The sequence below is a fragment of the Phacochoerus africanus genome, chromosome 1 (assembly GCF_016906955.1).
Source record: "Phacochoerus africanus isolate WHEZ1 chromosome 1, ROS_Pafr_v1, whole genome shotgun sequence".
NCBI classification, from domain to species: domain Eukaryota; kingdom Metazoa; phylum Chordata; class Mammalia; order Artiodactyla; family Suidae; genus Phacochoerus; species Phacochoerus africanus.
Window position 1 is genome coordinate 120272280 of NC_062544.1, and position 20916 is coordinate 120293195.

The window sequence follows — 20916 nt, forward strand, 5'->3', positions numbered from 1 at the left end:
ATTTTGAGATTGGAAGCCAAGAACAGTGCTCACCTCGTAGGACCAAGTGAGACAACCCATGTAAGGTAGGATTGCTTTGCTTGTCTGTACCTCCGAGCCCTTCGGTGGCAGAGATCTGGTCCAAGTCACTGGCCGGTGCCCTGCTCAGTAGTGCCAGGCACACAGTAGGTGCTCAGTAAATGAAACAATGCCCCGACAAATTCTGGCGTCGCACGATGGAACTGTGTGTGGCCCTTTGGGTTCTAATCCCTTCGGGGATTAGAGCTTTCGGGAGCGGCCAGGGTGACCGTGCTCTGCCCCCTCCACCTGGCGCCACTCCAAGAATACAGTAGGTGCTAGTTCTCCGTGGCTCTTGTATGCTTAAAGACAGGTTCCTGGGATCGGGTTATGAGGGACATTAATTTTACCCTCCGGACTCAACACTCTAAGCTTGGGGCGCCGAGGAGCTGTGGGTTTTCACCCCTGAGCCCCCAAGACAGAACGCAGCAGCCGGGGAGCAGCGCGGGAGCCGGGCGCAGGCGGAGCCGGCTTTTCTGTCGGAGGACCTGGACCGTGCGCTGCGCCTTTAAGGCTCCCAGCAGGGCCCGCCCAGGAGCTGAGGGGCGGGCAGGTGGGGCCGCTGCTGCTGGGATCCGGGCCGGGCTGGAGGACTGGCGTCTGGATCGAACCGCGGGTCCCAGGCGGCCGAGGTCAGGTGAGGTGAGCGCCAGTGGGGCAAGGTGGGGGGTGCCTCTCTAGGAGGGGGGATGTGGAGGCTCCCCCAGTGACCTTGTGACCTACCCTCCCCTTCTCGAGTCTGGGCTGCCTGGCCTCACTTCAAGCGGCGCACGGGGTGAAGAAGGGTCGGGGACCTGTACCTCCCTTTCAGTTCTCTACCCTACCCTGGCATCAGTCTGTGCGAGCTCCCTTCCGTTACCTGGATAGGTTTAACATTCCCAAATTCCCCGGTCACCCTGCTTTCCGGGCGGGCCCCCTGCCTCCCTAAGCCCTCGGACAACGTGAGGACGGGTAGGGGACCTGCATCCTCTTTCTACCCGTCCTCCCCACTGCTTGTGCCGTCATCAACCCGTATGTCCCTCCTCCCAGTGACTGGGTGGTTTAGAGGCTCCGGAACCCCATTTCTCCCACTTCCTGGGGAAGGGCTACAGCTCGCCCTCCCAGCCTCAGTCACCTGTTCCCGTCTCACCCCAAACATCTGCACCCCTCAAGACCTCTCCTAGTCAATGGCTAAGCTCAGCAACCTTTCTGCCTCTCTTTCTCCAGCCTGACCCAATTCCCTTACACCCTCTGCCCTCCCCCACCACTGCCACAAACTCTAGAGTCCAAACATCCTAGCAGCTCGGTGCCACCTGGCAACCGGAGCATCCCCTGCCTAGCCTTCACTGTCTTCCTGGTAATCTTGGAAACATGGGTTGTGTAATGCTGGCTGCAGAGCAGAGCATGTGCAGGATTTGCACCCTGAGCCCCCAGACCAGCGGCCAAGTTGACCGAGTGAAGGAGGAAAGGAAGAAGAGGAGGCCAATGAGTCAAAAGGCTGTGCATCCAGGCCAGTGTATGAACCCTTTTTGTGCCACTGGGACTGGCTGATTAAGAAAATGTCCCAGCTGAGACCAGAGGTCAGCATTTGTCTCTCCTCTCACTTGCTCTGAAATCCCTAAGGGCTGACTCCCCCTGGCTGGAAGTTAAAATTAGTTTTTTATTAATAATAGCTGATATAGAATAAGCAAATACTGAGTGCTAGGCCCTTCCCTAAGCACCTTCAAAAATGACCTGCCTTGCTCCTCCTAGCAGTCCCATGAGGTAGGTGCAACTGCTGTGCCCATTTCTTAGGGGAGGAATGTGAACAGTCCAGAGGTGGTTCCCTCCCAGGTCACACAGAGAGTCTGACCTAGAGCCCCCATTTTTGAACCATTAGACTTACTTTTACCCAATTGCCATCAGTAAATTCTTATCAACAATATTTTTGTGATATAGGAAGTTGGAAATTAGGGAAAAGAATAACATGTCCCTAGCATCAACTTATTTTTCTAAAATTAGGTTTTCAAACCAGCATGAGATCCTCGGTGCCCTCTTCAAGGTTACTGATGCCCAGAGAGTAGAATGGGCTTGCCACACAGCCTGAAAGTGCCAGGGCTGAGGTGCAAAACAGGTCCTGGGATGGTTAATTGGGTATTTTTCTAGGTTCTCTGATGGTGCCCTAGCCCTTTAGCCTCAGCCCCATGTGGCTCTGCATCCTGACCTCCCCCTTCTTTTTCTGCTTCCTGTGGTCGGAACCCAAGCTGGTATCACATGTTCTTCCCATGGCTGCCTTTGCTTAGGCCATCCCCTCCTCAGAGGATGCCCTTCATGGGATCTATAATGTGCCAAAAGTTCAGAAATAACAGAAGTAAAACTGATGAATTGCAAAAGTAGTAATTACCAAAGATTTATTGTGCATACACCAAAAAGACAAAACCAGGAACGCTCAAACCAAAACAATGGAATGGGGCTCCAGCTTGTATAATGAGAAAGTAGCAATGGTTTAGTCTTTACAGTGATTGGTTACAATATTAGAATTTTCTTAAATAACAGGAAATTGGTCACCAGTTACCTCATACCAACCTTGTGAACAGGTCAACTTTTGCTTATGATTTTTAGGGACCTAAGCAGGAAATGACCCAGGTCAAGTTAGTTTTGCAAAATAAGTTAAATTAAGCTTTGTTTGTATGACTAAACTGGTCTCAGGGTATTTTCAAAGCTGATCTCCATTTTTTTTTTTTTTCTTTTTTGGGCCCAACCCTTGGCATATGGATGTTCCTAGGCTAGAGGTCGAATCAGAGCTACGGCTGCTAGCCTGTATCACAGCCACAGCAACGCCAGATCTGAACCACGTCTGTGACCTACACCATAGCTCGATCACAGCAGCACTGGATCCTTAACCCACTGAGCGAGGTCAGGGATCAAACCTCAAGAATACTAGTCAGATTTGTTTCCATTGAGCCACTACGGCGGGGAACTCCTCCATTTGTTTTTAGTTTGACAAAAGATTACCTACCCCTCAGGGTCTAGGGCTTCTGTTCCCTCCAAGAACACTCCCCTGACTTCTCCCCACCTCCAAATGAAATCTGTTTTTTTCTCCTTTGAGATCCCGTAGCTAGGATCCTACTACCTTCTGCTCCCATGATGGTGTTTAGAAAGTTCTGTAGCACACATCTGCCTTGTCCTCTTGGGTGCAGTTGTGCTGGCAGAATCCGGAGTGTCACCCAAGACTCCTCTTCCCACCTGCCTGGTGAAGCCCCAGGACAGAGAGAGAAGTCCATGGGGGATAGGATGCTTTCCAAAGTAAGGACAAGTTCAGGGTTTCTGAACCCCTTATCCCCAAACTCCCTTCAGTGAGCTGCACGTGATCAAAGGGAGAATGGCTCAGTGTGGTACCGAATGTTATAATAACACATTTGTTTTTGTACATAACCCAAAGGAGTCCCACCAGAAATTCAGAGTGACTTGGGTCCAAATCCCACTTTTACCATTTGGTAGCTGTGTGGCCATGAGCCCAGTTACCTAACCTCTCTGAGCCTCACCTTTGGGTAATAGCACCTGCTTCAGAAGGCAGTGGTAAGATTTAGGAAAAAATAAAGCACAGGACCCAGCATGTGGTAAGCACTCAGTAGGCACCAGCTATTATGAAGAGTGAGCACCACTTTGAATTACTAGAGAATTATTAACTCATTACTATATGGCTTATTCTGACTGCTTAGAGGTGGGTCAAAGGACTTGGGACTCAGAAGAGGTAAGCTTTATTTTGAAAGATCTGTGACTTTCTTCAACTCTAAACCACCCATTGCCTTTACAATAAGAGATAAAATTTCCTCTCTGTTTTTAGCTTTATTTTGAAAGATCTGTGACTTTCTTCAACTCTAAACCACCCATTGCCTTTACAATAAGAGATAAAATTTCCTCTCTGTTTTTAGCTTTAAGTTCTTTGACAATGAATGTGTGAATGTGGTTTGTGCAGTTAAGTGATTATGAAACTTAATGATAGAAAAAAATCTTGCTCTTAGAGGTGATCTTGGTTTGCAGTGTGTGTTCGGGCCTATCTTGGGGGTAAGAGGTTCAATTCAAAGATTAGATTCGGAGGAAAGGAGAGCAAATGAGTGTTTTATCATAGTAGACTAGTGAGCTGCTCAGAGTGGAAATCAACTTCCCTATGTCATATTCTTTACGAACTTCTGGTTGTTTTGATGACTAGATCAATTATTACAGTGATGAATGTTCAGAAGGGCCAGAAATGTCCCCCTCAAAGCTAAATGATTGGAATATGGTAAGAAACTAGTTCTACATGTTGAAAAAAAATTATTTTAGAATTTCTTCTAAATTGATTTTTTTATTGGGGTAAGTTAGGATCCTGTTTGATAATTCAGGGACTCTTGAGTTTAGGTATTTTAAGACATAAAGTTTTGTACATTTCACAGTTCTATGAGATTTAGCAGCCTATAGGACTTTATTTCTGTGACCCTGAGGGACGTAAATACTTATTATATTGTCCATTACAGTGACCTCTAGCCACATGTGGCTATTTAAATTCAAATGATTTAAAATTAAATAAAATTCAAAATTCTCTTCTTCAGTCACAACTAGCCACATTTCAGGTGCTCATGGGCCACGTGGCCAGCAGCTACTGAAATAAGCAGAGCAAATAGAGAACATTTCTCCCTGCACAGAAAGTTCTGTGGGATAGCACTGTTTGATCTATAAGGCCTTGGGAAAGCCACTTGATTATGGGGTTAAATTCCCTTCTTTCTGGTAAGTCATCTGCAGGCCAAGATGTGGAGTGCGCAGAGGATGTTCTATTATCAAGAATGAGAATGTTAATAAATCCCCTTAGCCTCATTTTGGCTGTTTGGCTCACTGGCTTTTAACACTGCCTGATTCAAAGGATGGGGGAGAGGGAGGAATCAGTTGTCTCTGGGAAGTGCATCTCCTGGTTGCATGTTAGAACCATCTATAGAATTTTTAAAAAAATACCGTGCCTGGCCTCTGCCCCAGGCCATCTGAATTTAGATTTCTGAGGGTGGGCCCAGGAATCTGTATTTTTTAAAAGCTCCCTGGGGGCTGTTATTGTGCACACTGGTCTGCCTTCTAGATCCTGCCCTTAAAAAAAAAAAAAAAAAAAAAAAATCCTGAGCCCTGGATGATAGTATGTCAAGGGAGATTTGATGAGTGACTGAAAATGTTCCTCACTGATGTACTGTGGTAATAAATCGAGGGTTGGAGTGGAATGGGCTCGCTTCCTCCACCGAGGGCAGCTTTCCTCCTAGGGGGGCATTTGGAAGCATCTAGAGACATTTTTGCTTGTCACAACTTGGGAGCCTCTATCCTGTGGGTAGAGGCTCATTACGCTGCAGTGCATAGGACAGCCCCCATACAGCAAAAAATCAATCCGGCCCCAAATGTCACTTGTGCTATGTTTGAGAAACCCTAATCTAGACATAATTCTTGCAAACCAAAGGCCTCCCTGACCTTGGATGTAGTTGCCTCTTCAAAAAAGATCAATATATTCTCCTTAACTGGAACTTCAGAAACATCCTTGATCATATTTCAGGTTTTTCGATTCCAAAAGCCATGAAGGGTTTTGTTGCCTGTGGTTGGATGCGTTTGGGGCTGTACCAAGGAAATTGCTGATTCAGGAAACAGCACTGCCCGTGGAAGATGTGAGCAGAAGTTCTCACACTGCCGCAGGTTGAGATCCTCTTCTTGTTAGTAATTACTCAGAATAACAGCAACCTTGCTTTTAGGTTGTTTTCTAGAAGCTATGGCTTTTTGGCTATTGGTAACGGCTGTTTTCCTTGTGATATACCCAGCATAGGATTCAGGACTTAGATGTGATGAAGTTTGGGAACTGAGCTAGGGGCTAGCTTCTGGGGATATAAAGATAGCAACGGGGACCTGCCCACAGACTCAATCATCTGAACAGACCTAGGCACGATGGCATTGAGGGAGATGGAGGTGATCCAGGGCTGCCTGGTTCTGCCCAGGAGAGCAGGCCAGCTCTTCCCAGTTATGTAAGTGGGCACCCAGTGTCTGCCAGTCCCTGCTTTGAGCAATTTCCATGCATCACTTCATTTTGTCCCCACTCAAACAAAGCTCTAAAAGGCTCAGTGACTGCCAAGGTCACACAGCTAGTCGGTGACAGCAGAGATTTGAACCTAGGTTATGGAACTGCACAGCTGGTCCCTCAGAGGAGCATTTACAACAGGATGAAGGATGAGCCGAAGCTAACCAGGCAGGAGGAAGAAAAAGCATGCCAGGGAGAGGGGGTGTGTGCCAAAGTTGTGGGGGTGTGAAGGAGCGTGACAATTGGGACTGTAGATCATTCAGGGAAAGAAGGGGGGTGGGGAGTGATAGAACAGGATGACACATGAGGGATGGGCAGGTACCAAATCCTACATAGCCTTCATGTCATGCTGAGGACCACTGTGAGCCACCAGTGGGTTGGGGCAGAGGAAAGGAAGGGGTTTGTGCAATTGGGCAGCTTGCTTAACCTCTCTGGGTCTCAGCTTCCTATATGGACTAGAGCCTCTAAAGCTACACTGCTCTGATGGGAAATGTTTGTTTTGTTGGTGTCCTTGATGAGCAGCGAAGGAATGGCCCACATTGGCCCTGGTGGGACAGCCCTTTTGATTCATGATTTTTCTGCTTCTCGTTTATTTTTCATACTAAGTCCCTACCAAGGGTGAGGCACAGTGTAGACTAAAGAGCTATGGCAGATGCAGAGAGGTGGTAAATTTTGTCTTCAAGGAGCTTGCAGCCTAGTGGAGGTACAGCTGGTGTTCTCATGACTACTGAAATAGAAGACACAGATCACAAATGCCAAGGGAGAGGTATTTCTACAAAATGCCTAAGGGCGTGGGGCAGGAAGCCGAGGTTAGTAATGGCTGGGAGACTGAGGGAAGGTTAATTGACCCTGGTGTCTAGATAGGCTACAGGAGCATCCATATCTTGGTCATCTCTCTCTCCCAGGTTGTAAGGACATTTCACAAATACAAGAAAAAGCGTGGAAAGTGAAAATGTAAGTCTTGTGAAAGACTGACATCACAGCAAGGGTTGTTGGAGGGCTGCTTGACTGACCTGTCAAGGCAGTAATAGATGGGGGCCTGGCAATGAGAGACCTGTTACTTGATGAAGAGAGAAGGAGAGAGGCTTGAAAATCAAAGGATTGAGGGGCTCTTGGGAAATCATTAAGAAAAATATTTTTGCAAAAATGTTCCCTGTTTGGTAGCACTGAAGGTCTTGCCATACTATAAGGCAATCGGTATGAGATTGTAAGAATTAGCACAGGATGGCTGTTATAACTTAATTTTTGTTCCATATTTACTCTTCATTTTAGAATAGACAGATTTTGATTTTTTGTTTACTTATTTGGGTAAAGTTCTAAGCATAATTGTGTTTTACTCCCGAGAAATTTTGAGCATGGCTTCACCTTTTTCTGATGTTGATTTTCTTGGGTTACAGAGCCCTTTGGGGAAGAGATTCTGGCTAGGGAAGGTAGGGACAAACTCACGAAGCGCTCTGAATGCTAGACCTCGTGCTGGGAGCCAGCAGTCTTGTCCTGATAGAACCTGCCAGCTATTTATAACAGGGCTCCTTTCTAACACCAGCTTTATCCCTGCAGTTAGAAAATACTGTAGACTAACCTCCCCTCCTTTAGAAGTGACAAAGACTCTTTAATCTCCTTGTTCTTCCTTTTACTTAGGTGCACAGTTTTGAGCAAAGGGAGGGTGTTTGGGGCACTGAGGTTCTATTTCAGGCCTTTGCTATTGCACACCCATGTAGAGGGTTATTTTAATTCCTTTCAGCCAAGTGGAAAATAGTCACATGTGATTCTAGCACTTTACCTTAGGGAGGTGACCTCAGCTGATGACAGTGCATGCATTTGCACTAATTCATCAAGAAGCATTTGAATAAAAGCTTGTTCTGGGTAGCTGAGAGTCTGAAGACTTTGGGGTCCTTGGAAGTTAAGGGTCAAGTGGCTTTTGGCTCTTCTTTTATCCAGCAGGAGACTGGCCTGTATTTCTGTAGGGTTTTCTTGCTTTAAGCGTGATTTCGAGCAGGTGATTATTTCAGACTATCACCACAGCCTATATCTTGACCCCAGAGGGGGATGCTTGAAGGTGGTGGGCTAGTGTTTCATTGCCTTGCTTTTTAGAAGATATGCCATGGGGGTACATAAGCCCGCTGCCTTCCAGCTGAGTCCCTGATTGATCTGCCTGCCTCTCTCACCTCTGGTTGTGTCTCTTCTCCAGGGGACTGGGTAGCAGGATTTTCTGGTTCTGTGATTCTCTCTCCACAGAACAGCCTGGCTAGGCTGAGTTTCCTTGCCCGCAGTGCTACCCCAGGTGGCAGAGGCAGGAAGGAGGTTGGGCTGTTTGCCACCAAAAGCCCCCATAGGGAATCAGCTGCTAGTGACTTGGTATGAAACAGGGCCACGTGAATCCTCTTATCTGTACCTTTCCCAGCAACATAAAGGAGATAGAACTTCTGTTGAGCATGGGGCTAGTACAGCTGAGGAACTGAATTTTAATTTTTATTTAGTTTTGATCCATTTAATTTTTTTTCTTTCTTTTTTCTTCTTTTTTTTTCTCCTTTTGGCCACTCCAGGGCATACGGAGTTCCCGGGCCAGGGATCAGATCTGAGCCGCAGTTGCGACCTACACTCCCGCTGTGCCAGACCAAGGACAGAACCTGTGTCCTGGTGCTGCAGAGACCCCACCTATCCCATTGCACCCCAGCAGAAACTTCAGATCCATTTAAATTTAAATAGCCATATGTGGCTAGTAGCTTCTGTATTGGACAGTGTAGGGTGGACCATTGTATTTGAGGAATTGTATTTCTTAATTAAATAGGGAAACTCTGTACACACAGGTAGCAATTCAAAAGGTACAGGAGAATTATCAGTGAAAAGTCTCTCTCGTCTCTGCCCCTAGCGTCTCAATTTCCCTTCCCAGCCTCAGCCATGATTACCAGTTTCTTATGTATCCATCCAGAAACATTTTACATATATCTAAACACCAACGTGCATATTTCTCTTTCTCTCAATGCAAGACATGTTATTCTATCCCTTCTCTTCTGTTCCTTGCTTTTTTGAGTTCACAGTGTCCCTTGAAAGTCCTTACTCATAGAAACAAGTGGAACTGCCTTGTTGGCTTATTTAATTTCATTTGTATTTCATGGCTATACATTATACTTCTTTATAAAGCTATAGCATCACTTAACATATCCCCTATATATACATGGGCATGTGAGTTCCAACTTTTTCCGTGATAAAGAATATGATAACATATTTTCACACGTGTTCTGATATAAACATACATAAATTCCTAGAAATTAGATGATTAGGTCAAGGCTAAGTATTTTACATTGCTGCATATTTTGTCAAAATACCATCTGTAAGAGTTTATTGATGGGAATGTGAATTTGTACATTGCACGAGGACATCTATTTCCCCACAGCCTCAGCAACATGGTCTGTTATTACACTTTTTGTTCTTTGCCAGTATGATGGAGATCACCATCACCTTGTATGTTTAGTGTTCATTTCTCTTGTAAATGAGATTGAGCATCCTTTTATATGTTGGAGTCATCTGTATTTCCTTTCTATTAAAATCTACTCAGATCGTTTGCTGATTTTTCTTTCTTTTCTTTTTTTTCTTTTTTTTTTTTTTTTTTTTTTGTCTTTTTACCATTTCTTGGGCTACTCCACAGCATATGGAGGTTCCCAGGCTAGGGGTCGAATTGGAGCTATAGCCACCAGCCTATATGCCACAGCCACACCAGATCCAAGCCACCTCTGTGACCTACACCACAGCTCACGGCAATGCCAGATCCTTAACCCACTGAGCAAGGCCAGGGATCAAACCTGCAACGTGATGGTTCCTAGTCAGATTCCTTAACCACTGCGCCACGACGGGAAAAAATCCTGCCGATTTTTCTATTGAATTTTGTTGGCTCCTTAGCCCACTGTGCCACAGCAGGAACTCCTTGTTGTTTTTATTGATTTGTAGGAGCCCTTGTTAGTCTGTTGCCTCTGATATATACTGACAAAATTTCATCTTGTCAATGGTATCTTTTGCCATGGAGACATTGAACAACATTTTTTTGCAGTCATCTTATGAATCTTTTTGTTATAGCCCCTAGGTTTTATATCTTATTTAGAAAGACTTTCCCTGTGAAGATGTTTTCAAAGAATTCTGTTTTCTTCTCAAACTTTCATTGTGTTTTTATGTTTAATTCATTGACCCTCTGAAATAATTCAGAGGTTTTGCAGATTTACCCTCCATTACCTGTCTATCTGTCTCTTTATTCTTCAGCCTCAGTGCCTTTGTCAACATCTCTGCTCTGTTCAGCCCTGTTTTTTGTGGGGTTTTTTGTTTATTTTTGTTTTTGTCTTTTTAGGGCCGCACCCGCAGCATATGGAAGTTCCCAAGCTAGATGTCAAATGGGAGCAGCAGCTGCCAGCCTACGCCACAGACACAACAATACAAGATCTGAGCCTCATCTGCGACCTACACCATAGCTCACGGCAAAGCCGGGTCCTTAACCCACTGAGTGAGGCCAGGAATCGAACCCACATTCTCATGGATATTAGTCAGGTTCATTACCACTGAGCCACAAAGGGAACTCCCTATCCAGCCCTGGTTTTGAGCTTTGTGGTCCCTTCTTGCTAGCCACTCTAGTAGAAATATTATATTCATTTTTCACCTTCCTCTGATTCCTTTCTGAGTACAACTTTCAGGTAACCCTAACTCCAGATGGAGAAGGAGAGTTTCAATCTTTATTTGAAGGTCTTAGTTAAGTTTGAAGCCTCCAGAACCCCCTCTTACCCGTGTATCTGTTTTCCTTATTGCCTTTCTCATGCATGTGGCCTCTAAATCCCCAGGTCACTTCCATGCTTTGTCCTCACACATTCCTACTTTGCCCTCCCCCACACCCTCCTATCTTTATCCCATGTGCCCTGCCCTTTGTGCCTGTTGCTTAAATGGGCGAGGTCACCTGAATCAGAGGCAACTACAAGCCATAGTGTATTTGCACTTTGCCTGTGCCCAGGAGAGCTCTCTGCCTCCAGCAAGTCAGCATTTTTGCCGGCTCTTAGCACTTCATTCATATTCCCTAATATGATTTAATACTCTGTCATTTTCTTTCCTGTGATTCCAGAGTCTCATTTTCAGCTTCTGCCAGAGCCAGTAGCAGTTGGGAAAGAAGGCTGTTAGTGTTAGGGTTAGGGGTTAGGGGTTAGGGTTAGGGTTAGGGTTTGAAGAGTGAGTATAGGGTTAGGGTTAGGGTTAGGTCTTTGAAGAGTGAGTATTGATTTTTAACACCATAGATTACACCTCCCCCACTCCCAAAGACAGCCCCTGATGAAACTGGGGCTACCGTGTAAGCTCCTGGCAACCTTCCACAGGTCAGCCAGTTGGGAGATGGGGCTTTTCTCTGGTTCAGCAGGTCTAGTGGGAGGGGATTGGGCAACTGAAGATTTTTTAAATAAAGCTCAAGATATGTGTCCAAAAGCCCACTATGAAATGGTTCTTGGAGTCTGTGCCCAGAGCAGAGCTCTGAGATGAAGGGAGAAGACCTGGCCTCTGGGGACCAGGATGCCTTCCTGGGGAGCGTGGCCCTTAAGTCATCCCTGAAGGTGGAGAGGGGTTTGTCAGGCAGGCAGGTTAGAGAGTGAGCCAACCAGGGGGTCAGAGTGAGAAAGGCAAAGCGTGAGGCTGTGCGGGGCGTGTGTGGGAATGGGAGTTGGACATTTGGGGTGCGGGTGGAGGTGTGGGACCAGGAAGCTGAGTTGGGATCCTATGAAGTGGTCAGAGTTCACACTAGACCAGAACCCCCAGTCCCTGCTGTGAATTGAAAAGATGCTTCTGGCAGCTGGTGGTGGGAGGACTGAAGAGACAGTGGGAGCAGGAGGAGGTGAGGACCTGGACTCAGTGTGGTGGGAGGGAGCTGCAGTCTGACTCATACAAAGTTTCACACCTGGTCTGGTAGTAATGTTTCTTTCCCCCCTTGACATTCCTAGTAAATGTTAAACCAAAGGAATTGGTTGCAAGAGACTTTCGGGGATATAAACCTCCTAAAATTGTGCTATCCAACATGGCAGCTCCTTTTCATACGTGACACTCAAGCATTTGTGATGTGATGGATGTAACTGAAGGACTGAGCTTTGAATTTTATTTAATTAATTTAAATAGCCACGTGTGAGCTGTGCGGTTTGTCTGGATTCAGACAAGTTGGCTCTGTTGCTGGCACCTCCCCACCATTGCGAGACAGGAGTAGCAAGTAAGGAGGAAGAGTGAAGGATGCGTAGGAGTCTGGGAGGCCAGGCTGGTGGGGATACCATTGGCAGAAATCAAAAAGTCAAGAGAAGGGGAGCGATGTACCTGAGACATTGTAGGACTTTTGGGTCATGAGGGTAGTTAAGCAGGCTTTTGGAAAAGCCTGGAAGGACATCCTACCCAGGTATCTTGATTTTTGAGTTTCTGATAGGAGGAAATGGTGAAGGATACAGATACGGTAAGCTCTCCAAGGAAGACAATGATGAGAGCATCATGGGAATATCCAGGCAAGAGAGGGAGCGGAGCATTTCAGGAACCAGGTCAGGAACTCTCACCTTCATGACTTATTTCAATAGCAGGGCTGTCAGAGTTGCAAAAAGTACAGAGGAGAAATGAGCTCAGCTGGGGTGAGGGGGAGACAAGGCCAGAAGCACCTTATGGCAGTGATCTAGGGTCAGCCATACTTTCAGTGATGACTGGGCAAGCTTAACTGCTTCCTTGGAACTTTCACTGTCGTTTTCCTCCATGATGGAGAAGATAACTATGACAAGGAGTTAGAACTGCTCATTTTTCAAATTATTCTCTCATCAATCCTGGGGCTTCCACACAAGAGAATCTTAGTGTCTTCATGTCTTTTTTACCTGTGGATCACTCGTGATAGTTTTGAGGAATTGGTTTATCTTTATAAGAACCTAGTTTTGAAATCAGTGTTGAGTAGATGTGGCAATATTTAACAGCTTGGATATTTTACTCAGATTTCAAGAACTTAGTGTTTTCTTATTGGGAAACACTGTGGAAAAAAGTTTCATAATGCAGAATTAAAGAAAAGAATTAAAGGCAGTACTGGTTAGTTTTTTTTTTAATTTGTTAAGTTCATATGTTACTTGCTCTTAGAATAGTTCTAGAGAAGTGCAACGGATGTTGATGGTGACACTGAACTCTGTGCCTTTTGTGTAACTGATACACAACAAATATCTGCTTAGCAAGTGCTGAAAGAAGGCAAAGGTGCCACAAACCGAGAACACCTAAAAGGTTTTGTTTGAAGTGCAGCTCGTGCCACGCACAAGCCCAGTGACCTTGGGGGCATTTGTTAACTTCTTTAAGCCTCGGTTTCTCCATCTTTAAAATGGGAGAAATGCTTCCTCTTCACAATATTGCGAGGGATAAAATAAGTGGATGTGTATGAACAGCCTACCCAGGGCCTGGCATCAGCAGCTAATAGATTATCTGTTGATTATCTGTCTGTGGCTGTGGTGATAGTGGCCATAGTCATTATTGTTGCTGCTATTGTTGTTATGATCATTATTTTGAAGAGATCAGGACTTTAGTTTGTCAAATTTGATGGAAAGTGAGTAGATGTCTAGGGGAAGGCAAGATGCTATGAAAGTGTTTTACAGTCTATTTATTCTTAAAATTTTGCTTTATACCTTAAGATTAAGGTATCAGAACTCAGGTTCATGGGTTTTCAAAATCAGTGAGAACATTAAAAGACATTGTGACACATTGTGCCTGACCTCTAATCCCAGACTAAATTTATGAACATGAGTCCAGGGTTTATCTGGACCCACTGATATATCCTCTATCCTATTAATCTTTGTCCCTGTGCTCAGAGATAAAGGCACAGCTTGAATAGTAACAGGGGACGGCCACGTGGTAAGCCTGGCATGGCAGTGTGTGTTACTCTCCCTGGTGCCATAAAGGCCAGTTGTCCTTCCTGAGGTCCCCTTGAGTCACACTCTGCTGCTAAGCCAACTGAAGTCACTGTCTTTAATGCTAGGGTGTTTCACTTGACACAACAGATATGTAACATGAGTGCATTTTTCTTTTTCAATCTATTCAGCTGTTATTAAACACCAGATATTTCCCAGATACTGTTTTAGGTTCTGGGGAAAATGTAACATGGAACAGAATTCTTGTGGGAGGAAGTTCCCATCGTGGCTCAGTGGTAACGAGCCACATGGATACTGACCTGTATCCATGAGGATGCGGGTTTCATCTCTGGCCTCGCTCAGTGGGTTAAGGACACGGCATTGCCATGAGCTGTGGTGTAGGTCACAGACACAGCTCAAATCCTGTGTTGCTGTGACTGTGGTATATGTAGGCCGGCAGCTAGAGCTCCGAGTTCAACCCCTAGCCAGGGAACTTCCATATGCCACAGGTGCGGCTCTATAAAGAAAAAAAAAAAAAAAAAAAAGATTCTCATGGGAGCAAGTCAGATCCTACTGTTTAATTGTCTGACATAATTTCAGACACCACAGTAGGAAAAGACAGAAGAGATGTTTTGGTGAATGCTCTCATTAATAGATGAGAAACCAAGGTCTCACAGCTAGTGTGTGGAAGAGCCTGGTAGGAGAGAGCCAGCCAGAGCACCACCCCCAGCCTGGTGCCCATCAATGGCGCAGTGGCAGCCATTCATCTGTCACCACCATGATGTTCACCAGATCCATGTATCATTTAGTTAGCTTTTTTCTTCTTTTTTTTTTCTTCTTTTTATGGCCACACCTGCAGCATATGTAAATTCCCAGGTTAGGGGCTGAATCAGCTGCAGCTGCTGACCTATGCCTCAGCCATGGCAACACCAGATCTGAGCCGCATCTGTGACCTACACTGAAGCTCGCAGCAATGCAGGATCCTTAACCCACTGAGCAAGGCCAAGGATCAAACCTGCATCCTCATAGAGACTATGTTGGGTTCTTAACCCACTGAGCCGCAATAGGAACTCCCAGGATTTTTCTTTAAACCATGTCCTTCTTTTAACTTAATTGCATCACTGTCATAAAGTGAAAATATCCATAAAAATCAACACAAAGAAACAGTGTTATCAAATAGCTGGATACTATTGCCTGTAGGAGGCTCAAGGGTTAGAAAACTATTTATTAATCATACTGAGAGTTTCTCTTTGACCCAAGCAGGGTGGGCAAAGAACTGAAAAGAGATGCCTTTCTCAGAATATATGTCATTGTTACCTGATGGAGTGTAGCCTTGGGTGCTCTCTCACTACCTAAAGTCATTTTGCAAACATCAGTTTATGGACCCTGTTGTATAGGCTGTGGGAAACTCCATGCTCTACCTCTTAGTTGATTTTCAGTCATCGGTGATTCTGGGTTTACAAGGCTTCAGTTTTTCTGTGGTGTCCAGCTTCCCTCTTGGGCACATAGAACATCCTATTAACAAACCCCAGCAAGGTTCCTTTTTAAAGGAAGCCTGGGACAAGTCCTTTGTAAAATGAAGGATGTTGAAGAGGTAGGAATACTTGCCAGCTCTTTATAGAAAACTCAGAAAGCATTAGTGTCTTACTCAGGGCCTGTCAGTATTTGACCTCATCTATCAAATTATGCAGGAGTCTCTGTAACAAGAACAAGCCTTGCTAAATTGATGATGCTGCAGAAAAGCTCCTTATTGAAGACTTTATTCTGCTATTAAATGGAGGACAGAGCCAGATGAAACCTTCCGCCAACCTGACTGTGATGTCTGTAGCAGGTGTTGCCAAAGCCTTAGTTTTTGATGATCATGACTTCATTTTGGGGCTGCCGTCTCTAATATCAGCATCTGTGACACATATGGCTTTGGGCATAAAATGTTCTAATTCCTAGTCTTAAAGGAACATCATGTAATTAACTTGCTGCAGTTCAGGAATCAGAATTCGAGGTGACCCTCAGCAGTTTTTAAGGACTTTATGTTATGAGGAAAAGTCCTCTTGAATCTGACAGTTCCCATCTTCATAAACTCTTTTGCGACCCACAATATTCAAACAGATTTGTGAAATTCCCTTCACTCTGCGATTAATTTGCTTATCCATGGACAGTGGGGCCTTTTTAGCATCGGAAATTGTGTGCAGCATTAAATAGTGACTCCTCTGGGGAGTTTTGTAATTACTGAAAAAGGAAAAAGTTGTATCATTAGGAATGGTTGTCCCTAAAATAAACAGGATAGAGCCCATTTTGTAACTTTGATTTTCATTAATTCATTTGTACCTTATTTGTGTCCTGGGCTGTTCTAGGCACTGAAAAAGGACATGTGTGAATTTTCCTACCCTTAATGAGTTCTGGTTCTAGAAGGAGAAAGAGGCTAGTAAGAAAGTGTGCTAGATAAAATATTCACAGTGACTGAGAAACTGAGAGCACAGTTGAATCAGAAACAGGGGCAGGGAGTTCCTGTCATGGCACAGCAGAAACGAATCCGACTAGGAATCATGAGGTTGCAGATTCAATCCCTGGCCTCACTCAGTGGGTTAAGGATCCGGTGTTGCTGTGAGCTGTGGTGTAGGTCATAGACACGGCTCAGATCCTGAGTTGCTGTGGCTGTGGTGTAGGCCAGCAGCTGTATCTCCAATTAGACCCCTAGCCTGGGAACCTCCATTTATCTCAGGTACAGCCCTAAAAAGCAGGGAATAAAAAAAGAAAGAAAGAAAGAAACAGAGACAAAGAGTTCCTGCTCTGGTGCAGCTGGATCAGCAGCATCTCTGAAACACTGGGAGGCAGGTTTGATCCCTGGGCTGGTACAGTGGGTTAAGGATCCGGCATTGCCACAGCTCTGGCATAGGCCACAACTGTGGCTTGGATTTGATCCTTGTCCTGGGAGCTCCATATGCTGCAAGGCAGCCAAAAAATGGAAAGAAAAAAAAATAGTGTTTCTGCCCGTAAAAAATAGTGGCAGCTTTCATTACTGCAGACTCAGGACTGATCCCAGGAAAAGTGTGTATGAAACCATATAACCAGCTACAGATGTATCTGCCTCCGCCTCTAGACTGAGAGACCTGTTTTACCAAATCTCTCCCAAGAGACAAAACATCTAAATGGAAACATCACATCTTCATGGAGAAATTAGGAGTGATGAGTGTGGGAATTTAACAGCAAGGAGGTTACAAAGACTGGGAAAAGGCTATTTGAAAAAAATGAGACAAAGTGGAGCTAGGTGCAGAGGGAGTGGATCCACGTCAGAAACCTGCTTTATAAGCATGACTCTACCAGCTGAGTGACCTTGGGTAAGTTATTTAACCTCTCTGTGCCTTACTTTCCTCAGCCTATGAATAGAGGATGAAACACTCACCTTGCCTGTTTGATGGAGTTGGTGTGTTCTGTCATGAGTTGGCAAATTACAACCAGAAGCCTGTTTTGTTTTTTGTTTTTTGTTTTTTTTACAATAAAATTTTATTAGCATATAGTCATGCCCATTCATTACATGTTGTTATGACTGCTGTCTCACTACAAGGGTGTTGCAACATAGACCCTATGGGCCCACAGTCCTGAAGTATTTATCATCTGCCCTTCACAGGAAAAGTTTGCTGAGCCTTGTACTCAGTGGTTGTGAGATCGTACTGTGCCATCATGAAATCGTAAAATTGAAATGCATATCAGTTGATGGAGGTGTATAGGACAGAGTTCTCCATTTCACAGGAAATAGAAGGAAGACCATGATTTGCTAGATGTTTGCTTTTTCTTGAAGAAGGTTCTTTATTATGTTGGTGAAATGCACAAGGGAACACAAGTGACTGAGAATCCTTGGGTGGCAAAGGGCCATACCTGACTCACAGGTCCTCTCAGGAATTGTTTTCTCTATTGTGGAGGATGATGATTTGAATTAGAATTATTTTTTGTTCTATGAAAAAAAACAAAACAAAGCACATGTTGTAAGTTCATGAGATAGGACTGGGTAGAGAACTCTAATCCAGTGGTGATTTCTGGAGCGCCTAAAAATAGGTCAGACCCTAGTTTGGGTGCTGGGGATATAGTCCCTGCCCTCCTGGAGCTCACATTCTAGCCTTCACATGTGTCTGCCAGGTCTTCAGGAAGAGAGCAGAAAGTACACTGAAGAGTTTCCCTTGTGGCTCAGTGGGTTAAGAACCTTACTAGTATCCATGAGGGTGCAGGTTCAATCCCTGGCTTCACTGAGTGGGTTAAAGATCCAATGTTGCCATGAACTGTGGTGTAGGTTGAAGATGCAGCTCAGATCCCACATTGCTGTAGCTGTGGTGTAGGCCAATAGCAGCAGCTCTGATTCAGCCCCTAGCCTGGGAACGTCAATATGCCATGGGTGCAGCCATTAAGGGGGAGGTGGAGAAAGTACACTGAAAACTCTGCTGTTTTTGTGTGTTCCCTCCTAACATTTTATTGTATGCTCCTTCTTTTTTGTGTACTCTATATATGTACATAATAAATAAGCAAAGATTTTAAAAGATAGACCATGAAAAGCAAGTGTCTCTCTATCCCTGACACTCACCCGATTCCCTATCTCAGATGCAACTCTGTTTCTGGTATCTTATACATCTTCTAGTGATATGCTGTCACTAGATAAGCATTCATGTGTACATGTGTATTTTTTTCATTTCTTTCTTTCAGGTCTTCTGTCCTCCCTAACTTTTAACTTTTAATCTTTAAAAATTGCAAACCTTTGAAAGTTGAAGTTTGCCATTGGATTTACCATTTACTATCTATTTCTCCCTCCTCTACACATACACACACACTTTTTCTCTCCTCAACTTTCAAAAGTGAGTAGCAGGAGTTCCTGTCATGGCTCAGTGGTTAACGAATCCGACTAGGAACCGTGGGATTGCAGGTTTGATCCCTGGCCAGGCTCAGTGGGTAAAGGATCTGGCGTTGCTGTGAGCTGTGGGTCACGGATGCAGCTTGGATCTGGCATTGCTGTGGCTCTGGCATAGGCCAGTGGCTACAGCTCCGATTAGACCTCTAAGCTGGGAACCTCCATATGCTGCAGATGCAGCCCTAGAAAAGACAAAAATAAAAATAAAAGTGAATAGCAGATATTACTGTAGTTTATCTGTTAATACTTCAGCAGATACCTCTTAGGAACAAGGACTTTCTCTTACAAAAGCATTACCACAATTTCATTACCACACTCTCTGATACATTAATGTTATCTAATATCCAGTCCTTACTCAAATTTCCCCAGTTGTCCCCCAAATTTCCTTTATAGCTTAAAAAAAATGTAAGATTATCTCAAGGAGTCCTCATTGCATTTATTTGTCCTGCCTATTTGGATTTTTTTTTCTTTGTATGACCACACCTGTGGCATATGGTGCTTTCTGGCTAGGTGTCGAATGGAAACTATAGCTGCAGGCCTATGCCATGGCCACAGCAACACCAGATCCAAGCCGTGTTGTACCGCCAGATCCTTAACCCACTGAGTGAGGCCAGGGATCAAACCTGCATCCTCACAGACACTGTCAGATTATTAACCCATTGAGTCACAACAGGAACTCCCTGTTTGGATTTTTTTTTTTTTTTTTTTTTTTGTCTTTTTAAGGCTGCACCCAAGGCACATGGAAGTTCCCAGGCCAGGGGTCATATTGGAGTTGTAGCCACTGGCCTACACCACAGCCACAGCAATGTCAGATCCGAGCCATGTCTGTGACCTACACCATAGCTCATGGCAGCACCAGATCCTTAACCCACTGAGCAAGGCCAGGGATCGAACCTGCATCCTATGGATGTTAGATTTGTTTCCACTGAGCCACAACGGGAACTCCACCTGTTTGGATTTTTTAGAAGCACTTCCTACTTGTTTCCTCTCATTCTTTACCCTCCTTCTGTGTTGTTCACTTCTCTGTTCTCTTTTCACTTCACCCCTGAGTCTGAGTTTCATTACTGTCATTAACTTCAGTCCCTGCAGGTGTCAGCCAGCTCCCAAGAGCAGAATGGATCTTGACGTGGTTAACATGTTTGTGATCGCGGGTGGGACGTTGGCCATCCCGATCCTGGCATTTGTAGCCTCATTTCTCCTGTGGCCTTCAGCGCTGATAAGAATCTATTACTGGTAAGTTAATTATATAATTGAAGCTTTCAAGAGTATCAGGATCTCATCGTCTTCTCTGTTTGTCCTTTTGGTTGTGGCTATTTAACATTTATCATGAAATATTTCAAACACAGAGAAGTTGGAAGACATCCTTTTCTGAACATTGGGAGTGTTCCTGAAGAATAATGGTGGTAGTTTCTCACCAGGTAAATTCTTCCAGATTTCTGATAGTGTCTTTGTTCAGGAGGCCTCCCTCACTCACAGAGTCACTGGTTCTGTGTGTATATGTGGGAATTCATTTGGTTTTTCTTGGTCATTAGATTCTGGTCCAGTGTGATGTCCTGACAGGTGCAGTGGTAGGCCCTAAAAAATGACTTAGAAAGAACAGGACAATGGAGATAGCATGGGAAGGACAGAATGGCTTTAAATTTGTACTAAATGTGTTCATTAATAAAGTGACAAAAAGAAAAAGAAGTTTCCCAGACTTCTGTCGTTCTGTATCACCCTTATGATTCTTGCTCTATCTGCACCTCACGTCTACTTTTCTTTTGTATTTTCCTTGGAGTAAGTGACTTTTTTTAAAAACCTTAAATCAACTTGAGAGTGATGTAAATATCACTGCCTTACATGGAAAGCTTGCTTATACTTGTCATAAATAGGAAATTTATATGAAAAAGTAAAAATGACCACAGCACCGTTAAACTACATTCTTAGCTTCTAGCCTCGATACCATTGCGTTGCAAAGACTCTCAGTCTCCTTTCTCTTTGTTACAAAGTGTGAGATGTGTGAAAGATGCAGCACCCCGAATAGAGCCCTTCTCGTGATGGGTTTCAGAAGGTTAACAGTTGAAAAGAAA

General features: G+C 44.6%; 1 protein-coding gene across 5 annotated transcripts in view; it reads left to right on the forward strand.

Annotated features, from left to right (window-relative positions):
* The first annotated feature begins 569 nt into the window (after positions 1–569).
* ABHD6 (abhydrolase domain containing 6, acylglycerol lipase) overlaps positions 570–20916 on the forward strand; it is a 45782-nt gene continuing 25435 nt past the window's right edge. The window contains exons 1-2 of one of the 5 annotated variants that reach the window (XM_047777926.1): positions 570–694; positions 19928–20080. In XM_047777926.1, the coding sequence (XP_047633882.1) occupies positions 19962–20080 (119 nt within the window). In that variant the 5' untranslated portion in view covers positions 570–694; positions 19928–19961. Of the gene's footprint in view, positions 700–19927; positions 20081–20243; positions 20266–20916 lie in introns of those variants that run through there. The other 4 variants (XM_047777936.1, XM_047777917.1, XM_047777946.1 and 1 more) reach the window with 4 other exon arrangements.